The following is a 21,432-nucleotide window of genomic DNA, read 5'->3' on the forward strand; positions in this document are numbered from 1 at the left end:
AGGCCAACTGAAAATTCATATAAATACAACAATCATTGATTCATTTGGCGACATTTATAAAATGTACATATATATATTGTATATAGTATATGGTAGGTATATATGTGGATAGCTGTCCATGGGATTGATTTGTCTACTTAACGTGGCACATTCAATCAAACGAAATTGAGGCCCAGTCATGTGCACATATTTTTGTTTAAATAGATTATCCGCATATCTATTTATTAAGCTTCCGCTTTTTATGACAAATTTGTTATTTAAGCTCACTTCTGCATGAGCGCATTTAAACGAATGCTAAAAATATATATTTATATTATTTTAAACGGCGCACTGTGGGTCGGATATGACATTTGAGGTACAAATGTGTGAAGGCTTAAATTTAATTTATTGGCTAGCTTAAAATTTGCCAAAAATCAAGAAAAAAAAAAATAGAATAAAATAAAATAATATAAAATAAAAAAAATAAATAAATGTAAAGTAAAAAAAAAAATATTTATATATAAACAATATTTTTGAATACAGTTTAACTAAGTTAAGTCACAGAATAGTAAAAAATATGTGTAAAAATAAAATGTAAAATTAAATATTGAATTTAGAATATTTCGATATTTATTTAGTTTATATATATTTTTTTTAAAATTCAATACTCAATAAAACTGTGGCATACGTGGCCCATAGTGTTGCATTTAAATTCAATTAAAACATATACAAAACATATCAATCAGTTCGCCCTCTCCGTTAGAAATGAAATTTAAAACCATGTTAAATTTCGCAGGAAATTCAGTTGAAATGCTGTTGCAACATATGAAATATGAAAATAATCGAAGGCTCTAAGAATGTTGATTCATATACAAAATGGAACTACTACTGCGTAGATCAAATAATAAAAGTCTAGTATAATTTGCCTAAAACTGGAATAAGTCTAAATAGAGTTTATAAGGGTATATCTATTCATATTCTTTACCTACTTTGATAAATGCTTTCAATCAATTTACTATATACATATGTATTTCCATTTCAATTCCAAACTCAAATCGAGCACCTTTAACACCCTAATAAAATAGTGAGTAAATCTACAACTTTAAATAACTGAAAGCCCACTTGACTCAGAGAGTGAGGATATCGAGAAAGATATGTAAATTCAAGTAGATATCAGCAGTAGGTCGGTCGGTCGGTCGGTAGGTGCCTCGCATCTGGCTGAGTTTGAGCCGGTTGCATGATTTGCGAGACAGCAATTGCATCGCTCTTGGGCAACAGCTGCCGCAGCTCGCATCTAATCCTGATGATGGCGATGGCGATGGCGACGACGACAGGTGGAGGAGCCCGGGCCCAATCCATCAAGAGGCGGCTGGAGGCGGCGGTTCGTTAGTTTTTGCCAGCGCCATTAAAAGGACGGGCCCCATACAGAGGAACGGAGAGAAAGCCACGTTAAATGGCCGTCCGTTGCTATCTTTTTCGAGACTTTCGCTTTGGCATTCGGAAATGATTCGATGCGCCGTACCCAGCTGCACTTTGGCTGCTCCCCACTCCTGCACGCTTTGCTCTACGGCCGCATTTTGCATCGTACGTGTAAGCAAGAGATTTGTGTTTGTCATCTAACCATGCGGTTATTTGCAGCCCGGACTTTTCCATTTGTGCCCTACACGCCTCCTGCCCACCCCGGACACGACAGGCCATACACATTGCACATTGCAGTGTGATTTTAATTTTAATTTTTAGGACTTGCCACTAGTTTAGCTACAGTCCAATCTGCCTTTAGGTGCTCCACAGACACACACACACTTCCAAAAACAACACCAGAGAGGGAGCTTTTAGCAAAGGTAACCAAGGCTTTGCTGTTCAATGTTTGTGACAGCTCCAAAAATATGTAAAGTCTGATTTTGGTTTTCCAAACGAAACACAGAGCAAAAGCCACCCAGTCCAACTGCAATGCGTATGCCCCATGGATTTCGTGTAATGGAAAAGGCATTTCATATCCTGTCTGCTCTCTCAAATTGTTCAAAATGTAAACAAAATTGATTCTACGCTAGAAATGAGTCTAGATTACTGGAGCATTATGATGGGAGGGGCAGATTCTATGAGGGAAATGGAGGGTTAACCTCAAGGCAGCTCCTAGATGGATGAACAGACATTCAAACTGCGCTGTCATAATTAAAATAACTCCTAGTACTACCCGTAGTTGGAGCTAGGCTGAGTGTTAAAATTAAGATGGGAAAATGAAATGAAGTGAAATGAAATAATAAAAGGCATTTAAAGTGCATTGTAGATTAATTATTAGATATTGTATTACTTCGACTACTTAATTATTAATACTTTCTTCATATCTGTATTTTAACCATTCTCTCAATGTACTTCTGTCTTATACTATTTGTTTTATATTTTTTTGCTCATCTCCTTACACCATTTCTTCTCTCAACTCTTTTAAAATTCTCTACTGAATAACACACCTTGGGCTTAAGACTTCTGTTTTATTTATTTATAAAATATTTAATTTCTTTATATTACATTTGTATATTAAACTTTACTTCTGTTTGATTTTTTTGATGCTTAACAATCAAAATCTCAAGATCTAACTATAAAAGGGCATTGCAAAAGCATTTAAAATATGAGTAAAAGTGTTTTGGCTTTTTTTTTTTTAAGAGATGGCCGTGAATAGAGCGAGGCAGTTATTCGTTCTCAGGTTATACGATTCTCAATTCTCATGGCGCTCTTTAAGTTCAATTTGCAATAAAAATCAATTTGGGTACGCAAATAAACTGCATATGTATGCAAAATTTAAGATGCCATTCGAGAGGAGAGATAGCGTAACAAAGGGGGATAATTTGTGAGCACATGCTGGGCCACACACAACAGAGAGAGAGAGAGAGATAAAGAGAAGAGATAAAAAATAGCATACACATATACAAATATACATATATATATGCACACACAGACACACTTGTGTCTGTGTGCATTCGCAATTGCTTGAAGCCCCATCCAGCAGCTGCGACTGCGACTGCGGCTGCTGAGCTAATTGCGCCCACTCACATGCCCACTCGGCCAGCTGAAATGTTATAGAAATGCACTTGGGTGCAGCGGGTTGGCACTTACCGGCGCTGAGCTGGCTGCTGCTGTTGTTGCTGTTGCTGTTGCTGTTGTTGCTGCTGGCTGGGTTGACCTGCGCCAAGTGACCTGCGGCAATCAAATTTGAGTTATTCGCATGGATCATGGCTGCCGTGGATATGGTGCTGCTGCTGCCGCTGCCGCTGCCGCTGTTGCTGCTGCTGTTGATGCAGATGGAGTTGGCGCTGCTGCCATTCACTAATTGCGACTGTGGTTGGCCAATCGCCTGCGCTTGAGCTTGCGCTGCTTGTCCCAATGTGTCGCCCTTGGCGGCCAAGCGATTCTGGTTGTCGATGGTCATGGGTGGCGTGAGCGTCTGATTGCTCCCATTCGAGCTGGCCGGGGAGCTGCTGTCGGAGACGGAGGAGGCGTTGGGTGTTAGGTCCCGTTTGCTTGCCAACAGGAGGCTCGGCTGCTTTAGTGCGGGCCCAGCTGGCGCCGAGCTCGATGAGGCCGTCGAGGCAATACCAAACGGTTGGCTGTTGCTTGTGCTAGTGGTGTTGTTGTCCAGGGAGAGCACCGGCTTCACCGGCTTGTTGTTGTTCACGGACTTCTCTTTGAGCGCACCCACACTCGAGTCCAGCGACTTGACAATTTTCTGTAAAGTTGGACAAACATTTAATGGATGCACTTCAATTAGGCGCGCGCTCTATGCATAAGTAGGATGTTAGAAAATTTCAAAGGGATGTATGAGAAATAGCGAAACAGACAGAAGGAGAGAAACAGAGAGAGAGAAAGAGAGATTCAAAGATACAGAGTGAGATAGAGAGAATCGCTGGCTATCCAAGTCAATTAGTCAATGAGCATGTGTGAGCGAGAGAGACATACATACATACATACATATACATTCGTAGAGATAAGGTAATGGAAATGTGCCGAAACTTTTGTAAGCATAAGTAGAAGCATGTGAAAGTGGAACAGCGCTGAATGGCGAGTGGCATGCAAATTGTATGTTGACCCCCATCCTTTGGTTAACCTTCCGGCTCCTCCGCCCCGTCGAACCCTGCCCCAGAAACCACCCAGCGGCGCTAACAAGCAAATGAATGAGGCCCAATTAGGTTAAACATCAAGTGAATGGAGGTTTTTTTTTTTCATTTTTTGTATAATTTTTTTTTAGTGGTTTTTGTAGCGGGGCTGTGGCATGCAGGGTTGGCACTTTGGGGGTTGGAGGCGGGGTAGTTGGATTGGGTTGTACTTGGTGTACTTACGGATTCGCCCAGCTTGTGCAGAGAGGCATTTATGCGATCCGGATTGCGTGGCGGCGGCTCTGGTGGCTCTGATGCGGCCATGGTTGGTCCGGCAGCAAGACCGTTTATTTGCATACCTCCTCACACAACTGAAGCGCTCCCAGTGCCCAGTGAGCTGAGCTGAGCTTGTGTGTCTCTGTCCCAAAACGTTCGCTCTATGCTACGTTGCCCAGATATAGATATATATGCATATATATATTGGAATACGAATACAAGTGCTCCTGCTGCTGCTTCGCCCGACCGACCACAAGTATTTCAACTGCCACAATTTGCACCATGCGCAGCCCGCTCTAACATTCTGACTTCCTTACAAAGGGACCGAAGAAATACGTACACAGAGACGCCGTCTGCAGGCGGGGGAGGGGCGGACACGCCCAATAAGCCACAGATGCTGTTGGCGCCGATTCCCGAAATCTTTTCCAGCTCCTCTGTGCGCGTCCTCGTTTAATCCGTTAATTGCTCAGCGTTTCGTTTGCTTTCACTTGACAAAGATTCCGCATGCATCTGTAAATAAATGGAAAAAGCTTTATTAAACGAGGGCTCACTATAGTTACATATTTATATAGCAGAAAAATGTATCCAGATAATGGCAGTTTATATTTTTTTAAATAAAAGAGGCTTTTATCTTCGATATCAAAGTAAAGAAATCTCCAAAGCTTCGCAAAGGATGTGCAACGAAGCGATATATCGCTCTTCTGGCGATAGTTTTAAATAAGCATCGTCTGCAGTAAGCGGGGTATTTACTATTTTTATTTAAAATGTATTAATTAATGAATAATAATGACGTTATATATCAGAAAATCATACGTTAATAAATATTATATTTATTTTTAATCATTTTTTATTATCAACAGAAATAATAAACTCGCTTTAATTTACAAAATTAACAGCAAGCGAAAAGTCTCCAAATCTCTGCAACAAACCATTTTGAAAGATATCGATATATCGCTTTTTCAATACATCGCCATAAATTCGATATTTGCCAGCAACACTAATCGACGTTACAGTTTAAGTTAATTACGTAAGTTGCTTTAAATTGAGTTAAATGGAAAACGTTATTTGAACAACTTTCAAGTGTTTTTCAGCTATCTTCCAGCTGTTTGAAGTTGCGAACTCAGTTTAACTCGTGTTAAGAATCCATGACTTGCTTTTTTTACTGCTCTGGCAGTTAAACGCTTTATCGCAGACAACAGATCCTACCAATACACACAAATACATATGTATGTATATTTGTGGGTATACATACACGTGTATACATACATATGTACATAGATCTAGAGCACCGGCCACACAAATTCTATTTCGGATTGTTTCCACATTTCTATGCATCCAGTTGCGTGTCTAGATTCGGTTTTACTGCACTGCGTCCGGAAGGCCGTAAATGTAAAAACCCGAATGCTCGTAATAGAAATGGCAATGGTGCCACCTAAAACAGTTTTTCGGCTAGAGTAAATTAAGGCCGTGTTTTATTACTCATACGTATGCTGCCATATATAAGTTTGTTTTTTTCAGAAATTATTTACAAGCGCGCCAAGTGGTTTTCCTTTGAGCTTTAACTATCTGTTTTTCCGAGCACTTTTCAGCGCCGACTGCGGACTTCATAAAAATCACGGAGCATGTTTTCATTTCATGCTCTGATTTCTTTTTCGATTGGATTGTACGATTTTCAACTTTTGAAATAACAATATTAACTTAACTTTCAGCCATACAAATTGAAGTTCCACCGGCGATTGAATGGAAAACAAACAGTTCCATAGCGAATTTTTCGTGAATGGAATACGTGAAAAGCCCGCAAGCGTTTTCTTAGTAAAGGACTGTGTAAGGGGCAGATGAAAAGGCCTGCACATGTCAATGGACTGATCGGCAGTATTTTATTAACTTTTGTGGAACCCATGGGAAAAAGTCGAAGCTCTTTCGATTGGATCGTGACTAATTAAAGAGAGCCCATCTTTTTTTTTTCTGCTGAAACTACATAATAGCTAGTTCAACTAAAGTTGCATAAAGCTTTGATTATTTTTGGTGCTCTGGATTTTAATCCGATTTGGCGAATAGCTACAAAACGCTGGCCATAAATGGTGTTGCGGGGATTTCTTTTTTTTTTTTTTTTTTGTTAGTGTTGGAGGGAAAATTGTACAAATACCAGGCTTAAGCGGTGCTTCAGTCGCAGTGACCAAAGTCTAGATTTTCCTCTCTTTTTTTGTTGTTTTTTGGTCGTAGAGCTAACTCCAACTGCACCTTGACTCGCAAACCCAAGCCACAAACATATGGGCAGGATTTGAGAATAACATGACCGCAGCCACACACGCAGAGCAGAGCAGAGCAGAGCAGAGCAGAGCAGCGCAGCTGCAGCTGAAGTTAAGCTGCGGGGAGTCCCCTGCCTGGAATGGCTCTAATACTAATGTGTTTTATGGTGCCAAGTGTGGGTGAACTGTGTGTGGTTGGGTGAGTGCGGTGTGGTGTCTGCATGTGGCAAAAAAACAAAAACAAAAAAATAACACAAACTTTAATCATAATAATAACACACAACTTTTGTGTTAAATCCGAGCAGATAGTTACATACATGGCTGGCTATTATGTGTGCCAGTAAATATATGTATGTATATTAATTATATGTATGTATTATAGTAGGTATAGCTGTGTTCATTTGAGCTAGCAGCAATTATGTTTGCAATTTGTGTAGAGTTTTGTGTTTCATAATAGAGGCTTTGATAAGCCTGTGAGAGCTCTTTTCACTTTCAGCTATTCAATCTATCATTTGGGATGGTTTTTAATTAAAGGGCATGGGCTTGTGAATTAATTATCTTTTTAATTGCACACAAATTGCACTCGTGCAGCTTTGAGTTGTTTGAATCATTGTTTCTTAAGTCAATAGATATGTATGTAGTATAAGTATCAATTAAACAAAACTTAAGAATAATTTTCAAGCAAAAGTATTCTCAAATAGAAATAAAATATGTATGTGCCATTTGAGAATTTCATTTCTGGGCTTTTAGGCACGCCAGGGGTATTTCCATGCCAATTCGACTATATCTAAAATATATTCATTTGATTTACTTTTAACTTTAAGTTCCTACTAACAATTTCTTGCTTTTCCTCTTGCTTAACTAAATTTAAACAAGTTTACCATGTATTTTACTGCCTTGAACATTTTGGAAATCTTTGGAAAATTGTAACGAAATCAAATGTGGAAATGAGCTATAATGGGGTGTACGACGATATAGAAGACTTTTTGAACTGCGCCCGTCCACATCACTATGAGCAGTACAGACAGCCCGAGCCCATAGCTGAGCCCAACGAGTCCTTCTATGTGCACATCAAGGATGCGACGGCGCAGTATTTTCCAGCTTGCCTGCTGAGCTTTCGTCGCAGATTCGATGCCAAGTCGAGGGAGCAGAAATACCAGAGAGCCATAAATCGGAGGCATGAGATCCTCAGGGAGCGCGTCGATCGACTCACTGAGAGATTGGCCAAGGTGGCCAAGCAAACAGCTGATTGTCTAGCCAAGAGAGACAACGCCCTGCTGGCGCTGCGGCGGCACATAGTCAAGGACATGCAGGATCATGTGAAGAGGCGCGAGCACTGCACGGCCAGGCGCGTCATAAAGCTGAAGCGCCACAACGAACAGGTGCAACGCTGCTGTCAGCTGCTGCGCTACGGCCTCTACCTGACGCGCATTGCCAAGCAATACGAACAGAATCGTCGCAAACGCATTGGCATCTTTTAGTGGGTGCTATATCCAGTATTCTAGTTCGAGTAGTCGTGGATGTATGGCCCACTGAGAGAGTTTCCATTGTGCTGCCTTGCTCTAATCACTGTCAAGCCTTTCATGTGCCAAAAAGTTTGTGAATAAACCACGTCTTTTATGATAGCCATAAATGAATCAGGCGTCGGCTCATTGAATGCGGGTCAGAGCGATTTCTTTGAATGTGGGAGAGGCAAAGTTTTTGAAGTTGATGTCAAAGCTTCAAGTAAACTATAATTAGCCATGGCTCTGCTTTGATTCAATGGAATTAATTACGAGAGAAAGAGAAAGAGAGAGAGAGAGAGAGAGAGCTGTTGTCCAGGGGCAGACACAGTCAGCGCCAACCTCAACTCAACTCGTATGAGTTGTCTTCGTCAAAGACACTCCTCCGGCACCCCGTGGCTCTGTACTCAGATATCATGTGCACTCAAGTGCAATTTGTGTATAAATTCCAGCAGAGCTTCTTTGAGCTGAGTCGCCCTGGCAACTGACTGACGACTCGGCTGTCTGAGCAAGCTGCTGCCTTTGTTCCGCTCAGTCATCTAAAGGCTTGGCTAACGCCAAGTTCAACTGAAATACTTGACCTGCCTGAAAGCATATTCAAACCAGTCTGACCTGGCCACGTTATTGAATTAAACAGCGATGCCTCAGGCATCGCAAGCATTTTTCATTTCTCATTTCTCATTTCTATATGAAATGCATTTTTCATTTAGTTTTATTTTTATTTTTATTTTTATTTTCTCTGCTGCACTCCGTGAGTGCGCTTGCATCTAGAATTTAACAATTTCAATGAATACCTGAAAAGTTGAATATATGAGCAAAATATTGGCATATTGGAAAGTATTCAGAGTCAACATGGCAAATGCTGCCCACACTATTTGCTAATAGAATTTTAAGCACTCTTATTGATATTATTCCAATATGGCATGCATAGAGAGCAACTCCCATATTCATTTGAATTTTATGTTTGATTAGAGGAGCGAAAGAGCAATAATTGAACAAATGAGCGTAAGTGAAATAATATAATTATATGTGTAAATATTTTACATGCAAACATTTAATTTAATTAAAAGATTAAATTATCTAATATTTACATAAATACAAATAAATTAAATATTATGTCTTGTTAGATAATTGGTTAGGCAATAATTAGAAATTATGAGAATAAATTTTAGTAAATAAATATTTTTAGATATGCGAGTTATTTATTTATTTAAATTTTGTTTTGTTTTAATTAATTAAATCAGTGCATAAATTCTCAGTTAATAAATCAGTTATTGCTGATTAATATTTCCCATCTCTTATGGAACATTTTTTATTTGTATTTAGCAGGAATAAATGATAGATTTCTATTTATCATTAATTTACATTTTTTATTTATTTCTATCGCTGCTTTAATAAAGTCTCGTCTGCTTGTCCGTCCGTCCGTCTATGTCTACTCTGGGCTGCTTTATTATCTGTCTGTCTGTTGCTATGGAGCCTTATCAAAAATTAAGGAAAATTTGTCTATAAAATTGCTTCCCTAACGCTCGCATTTTCATAGAATTTTATTTAAGTCAATATCAAACTAAAATTAAGAGAATTTCCAAACAGCTTTTGTTAAATAGAGTATATAATGTCTATTGTCTAAATTTATAGCTGTCACTTCCCAAAAAATTAAAGGAGATGCCACAGAGCTTCAGGTATCTCCTAGTTGGGCACTTCCAGTTAAAAGAATCTTACTTTGTTATATGATAAAAAAATAAAGAATATCGAATATATTCATATATCGAGGATTTTCGCTTTGCTCCCATTCCACTAAGTCAACTTTTATGAAATCTATATTCATATTCTCTGCACTCAAACGTGTCTTGCTTAACAAAATCAGATAGTAATGCTTAGCCAAGAACAAATAGTATTTTCATATGGCAGATAACAAACTCAAGAAAATGTATGCAAATGATGGAATTCAGCCCCTCAGCCATAATCCAATTAGATGCAATTGTATATGTATCTTTACCTCTTACACACACACACACACACACACACACGCACATCTAGCAATTGCAGTCACGTAGTCAAATTTCGTTGTGACAGATGCCAGCCGGAGGTATCCTTGTTTGTTTAGCGAACTTTGGAGCTGAAATTCGCTGAAGAGCTGCAAACGAGGCAGTTATTATATAACTGAATTGCCAGCCTCTGCCACGCCCACGCTCCCACTCTCACTCCCTCTTTCGATGATACTATTGTGCTGTCTCTCTGTTGTCGCGCTGACAGGCGACAGGCAGCATTAATTGGAAATTAATAAGCCGAGCAAAACGCATTCCGAAAAGCTTCAATTACAGCGCCATGGCAATAGTTACAATAGTTACAGCTGATGAGATGGCATGGAAAGAGGCCTAGGCCCATAGAGGTTATAGCTGACAGCAGCTGTGGCATACTCTATCATCGCTCCTTTACACAAATGACGCATAAATATGACTCACTTTACACAAAGACACACACATACATACATATACTATATACTATATACATACATAGGTATATAGAGTTTTAGTATTAATTTCCTGTTGGGCTCGACGCGATTCGATTATCCCTCTCTCTGGCCGACCCGGCAAAAACTTTAGTTGATCTGATTAGCTGTCCGTAACACGTCACAGCTACGACGAGGCACATCATCAGCCACGCCCGCCCCTCCTGCCACTCCTGCTCCGCCTGCTCTGACCGCCAACTTCATTCATATGCAAATTATATAGTGCAGCCGTTAGGCCAGCTATTCACAGTTATTTAAGCCCTGCCCGAATCGTATTCAGCATATTTCTCGCCACGAATTTGTTTGCCTTGATGAAGTTCGCTTCGCTCTGCCATAGTCGGCCATAACTTTTCCGATGAACTGAAGTAAGTTTCGCAAGTGAACTCATAAAGTAACTGCAAGTGAGTGACTCTTGGCTGGCCAGTGTTGCAAAACGTATTCTATTCAACGCTCGCTTCCAGCAGCTGTCACACTTTCAATTGTTTTTCGCTTTACACCTTTGTGAATGGATTTTGCTTTATAAGCATTTTCCTTTAAGAAGAGACTTTCATTAAGTTTCGACATTCTAATTAAGTTTATTTTCCTTTGAATTATAAATGCAAATAAGTTGAAAACTTTTAGAGTTTAGTGCTGTAAAACGGTCTTCTTCATAGCTCAGTTGTTGAACACTTTTCAATTGTTTTTGTTGCTTGTTTGGAGTGAGCTTTAAGGGTATATTGGCTTTTGTATAGTTTCTGAATAAATGGCAGATGTTTGGGTGAGGCGAGGAAAAGTGGGATCCATTGAAGCTGAATGAATGTGATTTTCATATATTTATTATCAGTTTAAGTTTTATTTATATTTATTTTATATATTTATTAATAAACTTAAAAAAAAGTGTTGAATGTTACTTTTTACTCAAAAAAAGAAAAAAAAATGAATTAAAAAAATATAATAATAATAATAATAATTAATAAATAAAATATGACCATGTAATAAAAACTTATTATAAATAATATAAATCATATAAATTATTTATAAATAATTTAGTATACACTAAAAAATACATTATTTAGCTATTGACAGTATTATGGCATATTATGTTAGCAATAAGAGAAGTATGTACATATACATATATATACGATGGATCCACTCTAAGACTATTTAGTTGTAGCTCATAGCCTAATTAAATATAAGTTATTTTACTATTACTAGTACTACTACTATTTGTTTTCGGATCGCTGCTGCATGTATTGCTGCTGTTAGAATACATTCTTGACATACTGTGTATATAAATATATATGGATAAGACTAGTATTATATAGTTTTACCTTTGTTGTTGTGGGGTGGCAAAGCAAGCATATTGGTTTTTATGAATATGGAAGTAAATCTGGCAGCTCTTATATTATCTCACCTATGCATACCAGAAATAGAAATTCATTTAATTGTCAGAATCGAAGTTTACTGTGCATGAATTTTCTGATAGATTTCTTTTTTTTTCGTATAGTTTCTGTTGATAGAGTTACAGAATTTCTTTAGCTTTAATCAACTATTTTAAGGTTAAGTCTCGTGTTATTCCTAAAACATTCATTATTAACAGAGTCGGAGTCCTTAACAGTGCACATCTGTTGCCCTTTACTGTTAATGAAATACTGTTAAGTATATGAAAGCCCAAGCAGAATTTCAGTTCCATTAAATCTAGGCAACTAACAATGCTCAAATGTACTTTTGATAGATGACTGCTTAAAGGAGTTCAGCTCAGGCTGGGTTAAGCACCTTTTGGGGGAAAAACCTGATTAGACACACGTAGGGACGGCATGCCGCGTGACTTCGTGACGCGAATTTGTCTGTGATTCCAGGCATTGACTGTGATATCTGTGAATAGAGCCAGTAGCTAGAGGACTATATACCTTCTACTATCAACTATCTGCTGTCTGCTAACTGTTTGTTTTTCGCTGATTTGCTCAACCGAGCAGAAGGCAAAGTTTGCGTTGAGCAACTCATTTAGTTTGCAATTAATTAGTGGCAACAGGGTGGCACTTGCCGTTGCAGCCAGCACAGGGTGGAGTTTTTGTTTTTTGTTTTTCATTAAACTAAATAGATGCGGCTTCAACTTGTTTGCAGCCGTTGTTGTTGTTGTAGCTGTGTTTGGCCGGCAAGTTTGGAAAGCGTTTTCCGGTTCCGAATCCGGCTACAAAAAAAACAAAAATGAAAAGCGCTTACTGAATATATTTGTGAGGGGCGCGAAATGGAAATGCTTGAAATGCTTGACCCAATTGGCAGCCCCAGCCGAACGAGCAACATGCAAAACATTTTTTGCGCAGCTTAAGGTAAAGAGCAGAGCAGAGCTGAGCAGAGCAGAGCGGAGGCATAACTCTGTGTAATCTAGGGTCAGTAAATGATTTTCCCATTAAAATGCATGAGTGTGTGCGTGTGTGTGTGCGACAGAGCTAGAGAAAGGCAGAGAGTGAGATGTAGAGAAGGGGGAGGGAGGGGGGGTGGAGTGGAGGCTGCTTGTGATAAGTAAAAGTTTGTTGTTTCTTGCGGCAGCTGTGTGCTGTGCGAGGATTCACTGCAACAACTTGGTGGCAGGCCCCGGAGACCTAACCCTGTACTTACACAATTTGATAACCTACTTTTGGCATAATGCTTTAGTTGTTGTTGTTGTTGTTGCTGTTGTTGCTGGCATTGTTGTTGCTATTGTTTGGGCTGCAATGTGTTTTCGGTTGGCAACATTAAAAATTTACACATAATGACATTGACGCACACTTTGAGCAGCTGGCAGAGCAAGGAGACAGAGAGAGAGAGAGAGAGATAGAGAGAGAGAGGAGGAGGAGGAGAGCTGCGGCTGTGGCTGTGGCACACAGACGCACTCATGTCCTTGAGCTTATGTTTTTGTTTGGCATTAAGAGCATGTCGAGTCACCAAGTGCGTGGGACACACACACACACACTCGCACACACAGAGTCACATATATAGCAGGGACAGCAGCAGCTAGCAGAAGGAAGGTGCGTGCCTTCACACCGAGTTGCCTACAAGCAGAGACGACATTTGTGGCAACGGAACTTGCCACGGATGTGTTAGCCCTTGCCACGTTGGCTATCTGCTGCCGGCTGGTGGGCGTGGCAGTGGGCGTGCTTCAGCACAAATGAAACGAAGAGACCAGCTGAAAGGACAGTGAAGTAGGGGCGCTGCGCTCACAGCTTGCCACTAGGGAAATACTTTAAGTCCTTTGCCTTAATAGCCCAGCCTTTTTCAGTCTTCGTTTCGGTGTTCAGCTCGGCTCAGTCCGTTGATGGCACTTTCATTCCTTTTGCTTCCTTTTGCCGCTCGGGTGAATTATTGTCAAGCGATTTATTACGCGCAAAGGGCTGTTGCTGCTCCTGCTGCTGCTGCCACTGCTCCTGCTGCTCCTGCTGCTGCTGCTCCACATGGCGTATGCGTAACAATAATTGTAATAAAATGCACGTAATATTTTGCTATTGCCCCGCATAATGTTGCGCCCAGCCGAGCAAACATGCTGCAACATTTCCACACATGGCCATGAAATTATTTCTGAATTATTTAACATGCACGAAAAGCGGAAAAAACAAATATGTACGCTCGTCTATTTTGCGGTTCTCTCTCTTTAAATGGCTACAAATTCGTTTTCGGTTTGCGCCACTTCATTTGCCACCAACCCCATTAGCCGCTCTGTCAGCCGTCACGCCGTCAGCCGATTAGCATCAGGTGAGACAATAGTTAAATAAATTGCGCCCGTTGCCCACTTAAAGCCCGAATCACACAATTAGGTTCAATTGCCCCACTGATCGACCGTGATAAGTTTTACCTTTGTTGTTGTGGGGTGGCAAAGCAAGCATATTGGTTTTTATGAATATGGAAGTAAATCTGGCAGCTCTTATATTTCATAATATCTCAATTAGGTATACCAGAAATGGAAATTTATTTAGATAGCATTTAATTGTCAGAATCGAAGTTTAATTTGCATGAATTTTCTGATAGATTTCTTAAATCTTAAGTGAATAACTGAACGAGTCAACTTCTTTAGTTGTCACTGAATTTTCTTTGTATTAATAGATTGAACATATTATTGAGGGACACCATAACATTCTGATTCTAATAATAGTATGTCTGGCTCTCTATGGAAGTGTGATAACTTGACATTTATACATATTTATTTTGCTGTTGTCTGAGTCTGTCAAATATATATAATTTAAGCTGTTGCAATTACGTATGCAATGGGCCAAGGGTCAAAAAGACTTGGGTAAAGGTAAAGGTTAAGGTATGAGTTGAATCCTAAAGCAATTTTAGCTTACTTAACATGATATCACACAAGAAAAAACATATAATAGTTTTAGTAAACAATATAATAAAAGAAGGAAGGTAATTATTAATAAATACATTAATTTATATTAATTTATAAATATATACATTTTTATATAGAAGCTGAGATGTTGTTAAAAATAAATTTATAGCATAAGTTGTATATGATTCTTTATAATTATTGAAGGGCAAAAAAGCACAAAAAAAAATTAATTAGAGAAATATATATATATTTTAACTTTAAAGATTAAATTTTTATTAATTTTTTAAAATAAATATTTATATATGTATGTATATTTTTTATATTATTTTATTCTTTTTTTTTTATATATATGTATATTTATTTTATTTTATTCTTTTTTATATATGTATATTTATTTATTTTATTTTATTTATTTTTTTATATTAAATATAAATTATTATGATTATATTTATCTTAATAATTTTTTATAATTGTATTATTTCATATTTACTTTCCCAATATTAGCATTAATTATTTAATAAATAATTATTTTTAATTTTTCTAAATATTTTTTTTAATATTTAAATATTTATTCATATCAAGCTAAATTTCGGCCTAGTCCAAATCGAATTTAACCCCATCAATCGACTATATATTCTACGTCCCTTCTATTCCCTTTGTTGTTCTTTTTGTCTTTTTCCACTCGTTTCTGCCAGATAAACTCTGTTTCTTTGTGTGTGTGTGTGTGTGTGTGTTTTCTAGCCGAATCGAATGCGTCGCAATTTATGCTGACACAGATTTGCTTGCCCCATCAGTTCTCACTGTCAATGCTCAAGACTGTTGGAAATTTCCCTTTTTTAAGCAGACGCACACACACATACACATGGACACACTCACACGTGCACACAGACAGAGACAAATATTGACCGAATTTCGGCGAATTTGGCCATGTTTTCGTGTTTGGCCGCTTTTCTCCTGTGGTTTTGGTGGCCATGTTTTGTGAGTGTGTGTGTGTGTGTGTGAGTGTGCGTGTGTGTGCGTAGCTTTTGTCGCTGTTTTCATTGTCTGTTTAACAGCGTAAATACGTAAATAAAGCATGAAACTGCGTGTGTGTGCGTGTGCATGTGTGTGTGCGTGCGTGTCTGTGTACACTCAGAAAAAAAATCAACATAATATTTGGCATTTACCTTTGAGCCGTCGTCAACTGCAATGGAAATGACTTCGAGGCTTTGCGGATGCTGCCGCAGCAATTGCAATTTGAATTGTGGGCAGCAACGTTTGGTGGTTTGCTCTTGTCCAACTTGTTTGTGTTATTGACACTCAAGAGCATCCACTTACACACACACACACACAAACACGCGCACGAGCACGCACACACACGCGCGCGGATACGCACGCCTACACACGTGTAAGCCGTCGACTATGTACACAAATATACACACATCTACACACACATACATACATATATATGTATATGTATGTGTGTATGTGATTAAATATCTTTAGGGATTTGTATTTTAGCACTGAGAAGACATCCTATTCGGCATATGTTTCGCATGCCACTGAGCGCCAGCATTGGCCAGCCGGAGAGTCCTTGGCATTTCAGCGAGAGTTGACGTCACTCCGAAAGCTCCGAATGCAGCCGAGTGCAATGGAGAGGCTGGAGAGCTAGGCGCCTGCGCCCCGAGCCGAAGCTTTCACGAGAGAGTGAGTGCCTCTCGCTCCCTCTCTCTCTCGCTCGCACACAAATGTTTGTTTACGTTTTTGGTGATTTTGTTGGCCCGGCCACTCCGGCAATCCGCAGTCTGATCCCTGTCCCTGTCCCTGTCCCTGTGCACGCCTCGCATAAGCCGAAGGTCAGCTCGTCGTGGGGGCAGCGGGAAGGCATCCTTATCGAAGCAGACGCCAAATGCCAATGCAAAATAAATTGAGGCTTTCGCTCAACCAGTGGCCTGCTCCGTCTCCTGCCAGCAGCCGCCCAATTAACCAGCACAGAAATATTCAGCTTGCCGCATTGCCCTGACAACAAATTGAAATAAGTGCAGAGCGAGCGAGAGATAGATAGATGAAGAGGGCGTGGGAGGGTAGGGGGAAGAGGTAAGACTGCTGTAAACAATTGCAGCACATTCCTACGGTCAAACAATTCTCAATTGAAGCTCATGAAATTTTAGAACTCACTGTACAAGTTTTCCCTGGCCACAAAAACTAGAGAACTATGAAGTTCATTAGCCAAAGGATTCTCTATTTCTGGACTTGGTCCAGCCCTAAGCAGATTAACAATGTGTTTCCTTTCACTGCGAAACAAACAACTTATCCAACAGCTATATTCGATGTCTCCAGCTGTCACTTTGGACATTGTTTGCCCACTGCCTGTGTGTGTGTGTGTGTGGGTGGGCCATGCCACTCGATGACTCTGTTGGCATTGTTGGCACTCCTTTATCCATTCACTTGGCAGCCACAAGTGATTGTGGGCCAACTTGCTCTGGCTGAGGATTGAAAAACAATGCCAGCCGCCCAGAGAAACATCACTCAGGCTGTGCCTCAGCTGACATCTTCACATATTCCACTCAAAATATTCTAAATATTTGCGCTTTACACAAGGCATATTATTTTTCCATTATAAATTGATTTTACTGGGAATTACATAAGGAGAATTCTTTTTTCTTAGAATTTATTTCAATTGCTTAAGTAGATAATGCCTTAGAGTGAAGTTTATGTTATATCAAATACAACAAATATAAATAACTTAAAAAAAAATATAAAGTAAAATGTAAAAATATTTAATACATGCGGAATTTTAGCATAATAAAACTTATTGAATTAATTTTTTTAAATACAAATTTTATTATAAACTAATATAATAAAAAATGTTAATTTTTTATTTTAATATAATAAAATATTTTATTGCTTTGCATATATTATTGTTGAACAGTATTTCTATTTTATTTTTTTATTTTTACAATACAAAAACCAATGATTTTAACTAAGGTTACAAATAAAATAAAAATGAGAAAAATAAAGTGAAATATTTAGATTAATTGTTATTTTTATTTGATCAAAAATACGCTTTCGAAAAATAAAATATTTAAAATTAATATTTGTTTTTTATTTGTGAACTTGTAGCTTACAGTTAAAATGACAAAGAACAAATTATTACATTAATTTACGCTCAACAATTAATTTAAGTTATCTGAATTATCTTATAATAAACGAAATTCAATAAGGAAAAGTATTCGTCTATCTTGATATTGCCATAATTTCTTTTTCGCTTCTATAAATTAAAAAAAAGAGCACATCCAATCGCTCACTCATTAATTGATTTAAATATTGCCGCATTTCCCCTTAATACAAAAATTTTAATGCCCGAAACTTTTCATTTTTGCACTAATTGATTGCAATTTGCAGCACATTTCGCTAATAAACCCGAAAACAGAGCGAAAACTTTGGATATTAAGCAACTTTCTCATTATTTACCATGTGCTGTGTGAGGGTATATAAAGAGTCGAGCTATTTGCCATTGTGTGCCATTCGAGTCATTTAACTTGCACTGAAATTGAACAAACTAATTTGATTTGTTTGCCGAGATACGAGAGAGAGATAGAGATAGACAGAAAGAGAGAGGTAGAGAGGGAGAGACAGTAATTAGTTGGTTTGGCCTGCTCAAATATAGGTACGCACATTCAGGCTCGTTTGTCTCTGCAAATATGCTGAGAGTATCTGAGCAGAGAATGGATATATATATGTATATAGTATATATAGTATATATATATGTATGTGGCATGAATATCTATCCATTGTGAGATGCTCTAATTAAGCATAGTGCCTGCTGCAGCATGTTGTAGTTAGTTTATGTTTGATTTGCCTCCATAATCCGAGTATACCTGCCACAACACACACACACACAAACACACATACATATGTGTGTGTGTGTGAGTGACATTCATTGTGCTGCTAGATCATATCAGCCGCGCTGCATTCAACTTAAATGCCGTTAGAATTTTATCAACTCCATGTCAAAACTTATTTCGCCCATTGTCGATGTGGTTTTTCAGCTGCGGCTAATAGAACTTTATCGGCCTGGTCTGCCAACATCCTGATGTGGCACACACACACACACACACACACACAGTTTGTGTCGCATATTTGAATTTTATTTTTATCAGCTTCAAGCAGGAAACAGCAGCAGGAGTAACAGCAACAGCAGGAGCAGGAGCAGGAGCAGGAGCAGCAGCAACAGCAGGAGCAACATAATATGAACTCCATATCAACTAGATATATACATATTGTGTATATTCTCATGTGTATATTAACAATCGATTGAAGTCGGGTTCATTCATCTCGCCAGGCTACGCCTATGTGCATATACATATACATATACATATATATAAACTGGTAAATATAACAACTATTCGTCACAGTTGGCCCATGAAAAGGTCTTCAAACACTCGAGCAACATTCGAGCAATGCAATTTACGGCTTTGTTGTTGCTCAAATGTGACTGAGGCAACAATTCCAGCTGCAAGTGTAAAGAGAGTAAAAGAGAGAGAGAGAGAGAGAGCGAAGCAGAGATGGATGTAGGTGAGTTCGAAATTCAATTGCTGCTGGAGTACAATTGATAAGATTAACGTGAGACACCCTGTTAGACACCCTGTTTGCGGTTACATATTCACATATTCACTAACAAAAGCTGGGCCGAGGCAAAGTGTGCTCAAAATTCAATGATGTAAATGTGAGTAATATGAGTACTTTTACCAGAAATATTACAATTTATATTAATCTATACAGAATATACTCAATATCTTCTATTTATTATGCATTCAAAATGATTAAGTTAAGCAAAAATGTATAATAAATGCATTGTATAAAATAATGTGCATATAAATATTATTATTTTTATTATATTATTTTTTATCTAATATTTTAATAATATAGGCATTATACTTAAAAGAGGTAAAAATCATAAAAATTATATAAAATAGAATAAAAAATACTTGCTTAAATATTATTTTTATTAAAAATATTTATTTTAGTGTAAGCATAAAACAATGCCATATTAATATAATATATACATATAATTAATTTATAATATATATAATATATTTAATATATAGTTATTAAAAGGATTTTCAATATTTCATTATTTTGAATTATTTTTATTTATTTCTGTTTAACATAAATATAAATTTAATTTTATATTATATTTTTTTTTTATATTTTTTTTTTGACTACATCAATAAATAAGTAATAACTCAATTATGTATGTAAATTTATTTCAATGTATTTTCCAGCCATTTTTCATTCCATATAATCAATAAAAATTCAATTTAAAATTCAGTTGACGCCCAGCTCCATATATTACTTATAATAGTAACAATCGCTGTCTAACTTTAAGGCGTGGCTATCTAGTTAACAATGCTTTGACGCGCCTACTCACAGGGTGCCTAGAAAGCTGACAAAAGCAGCGGCAAAGCGTGGCAAGCGCAAGAAGTAGAGCGAGAGTGCTCCATTCACTCCATTCCCATGCCCATTCCCATTCCCATTCCCTTTTCCATTTTCATTTCCACTGCGTTTGTCGTTTGCAACTCCTCAACTTAAATGGATGTGGATGCAATTGTGTGCTCTGTTGTCTCAGTGTGTGTGTGCGTGTGTGTGTGTGTGCTTTGTCAACGATCTGATGCGTTGTCAGGCAACCACATCATCCTGCCTGCAACTTCATCGCCAACTCGACTTCATCTCCCCCGCTTAGGGAAACTACAATATAAGCGACCTGCCGCCGCCTCGTGTTGTTGCAAGCCCGAGCATGTTTATCAATGTTCAGCGCTTATCGCCGTCAGCCGTCAGCCGCCATTTTGCCAGGGCGGAAACGGGCTGCGTTGTGTGTGTGCACGAAAGGAGGGTAGCCGAGCGGGGGCAAGGGGAGTGGGAGGTGTGGCGTTAGCTTGACAACTTATTTCAACATCTTGTTTTTATCCATCCTTCGTTTCCTATTTTCATTTATTGGCAAAACTTTTTCCACATCTGTGCGAAAACAAGCACAAGGTATGCATGTGTGTGTGGGTGTGTGTGTGTGTGTGTGTGTGTGCCTGTGTTTAGCTGTCGGCAAAGTTGATGGCATTGTTCAAGTAACCCATACATAAATAAGCATGCATATCAAATACGCATTCACAAAATAAAATATTCGCATGTGCTTGGCGAAATATTCTCACAATTTTTGTTTTTTATTAAATTCCATAGCTGATGCATTCGACTTGCTCCTGCAGTCGAGGACAAACTTGAATAAGCCGACATCCGGCAGTCGTCAAACCAATTTGGCCAGAGTCAAAGGATCTCATATGTTGCCTTATGTCAATAGCCCAGCACTGTAGATAGCAGGCAAATAGTTCCAGCCGCTACCTCTCTCTCTCACTCTCCCTCTCTCTCTTTCTCCCACTCAGCAATTTAGTAAAAGGATTATGTTCTTAGCTTAAAATTTATCACAAATTTAGTGTCAAACTTTTGCTCTAACAACAAGTGATAATCTCTTGAATCGATTTGTGTGTAAATTCTGTAAATCAAATACAATGAA

The 21,432-nt window shown here is 38.3% G+C and overlaps 2 protein-coding genes across 8 annotated transcripts in view; one reads left to right on the forward strand and one right to left on the reverse strand.

Annotated features, from left to right (window-relative positions):
- Liprin-gamma (liprin protein kazrin) overlaps window positions 1-21,432 on the reverse strand; it is a 55,797-nt gene that overhangs the window by 10,705 nt on the left and 23,660 nt on the right. For 5 of the 7 annotated variants that reach the window (XM_089262693.1, XM_089262691.1, XM_089262695.1 and 2 more), the window contains 2 exons: window positions 4,311-4,853; window positions 3,091-3,700 (listed from right to left, as the gene is read on the reverse strand). In XM_089262693.1, the coding sequence (XP_089118819.1) occupies window positions 3,091-3,700; window positions 4,311-4,424 (724 nt within the window). In that variant the 5' untranslated portion in view covers window positions 4,425-4,853. Of the gene's footprint in view, window positions 1-3,090; window positions 3,701-4,310; window positions 4,854-16,054; window positions 16,304-21,432 lie in introns of those variants that run through there. The other 2 variants (XM_089262692.1, XM_089262697.1) reach the window with 2 other exon arrangements.
- On the forward strand, window positions 7,437-8,229 carry LOC108658703 (uncharacterized). The gene has a single exon (XM_018111353.3). The coding sequence runs from the start codon at window positions 7,540-7,542 to the stop codon at window positions 8,071-8,073; it is 534 nt and encodes a 177-aa protein (XP_017966842.1). The 5' UTR covers window positions 7,437-7,539; the 3' UTR covers window positions 8,074-8,229.

This window comes from Drosophila navojoa, chromosome 5 (genome assembly GCF_054131105.1).
Source record: "Drosophila navojoa isolate 15081-1374.11 chromosome 5, UAZ_NAV_1.0, whole genome shotgun sequence".
NCBI lineage: Eukaryota > Metazoa > Arthropoda > Insecta > Diptera > Drosophilidae > Drosophila > Drosophila navojoa.

What these genes read in the sequence shown, in the direction of transcription:
- LOC108658703 (XM_018111353.3), top strand. Translation starts at nt 7,540, where the DNA reads ATGAGCTATAATGGGGTGTACGACGATATAGAAGACTTTTTGAACTGC.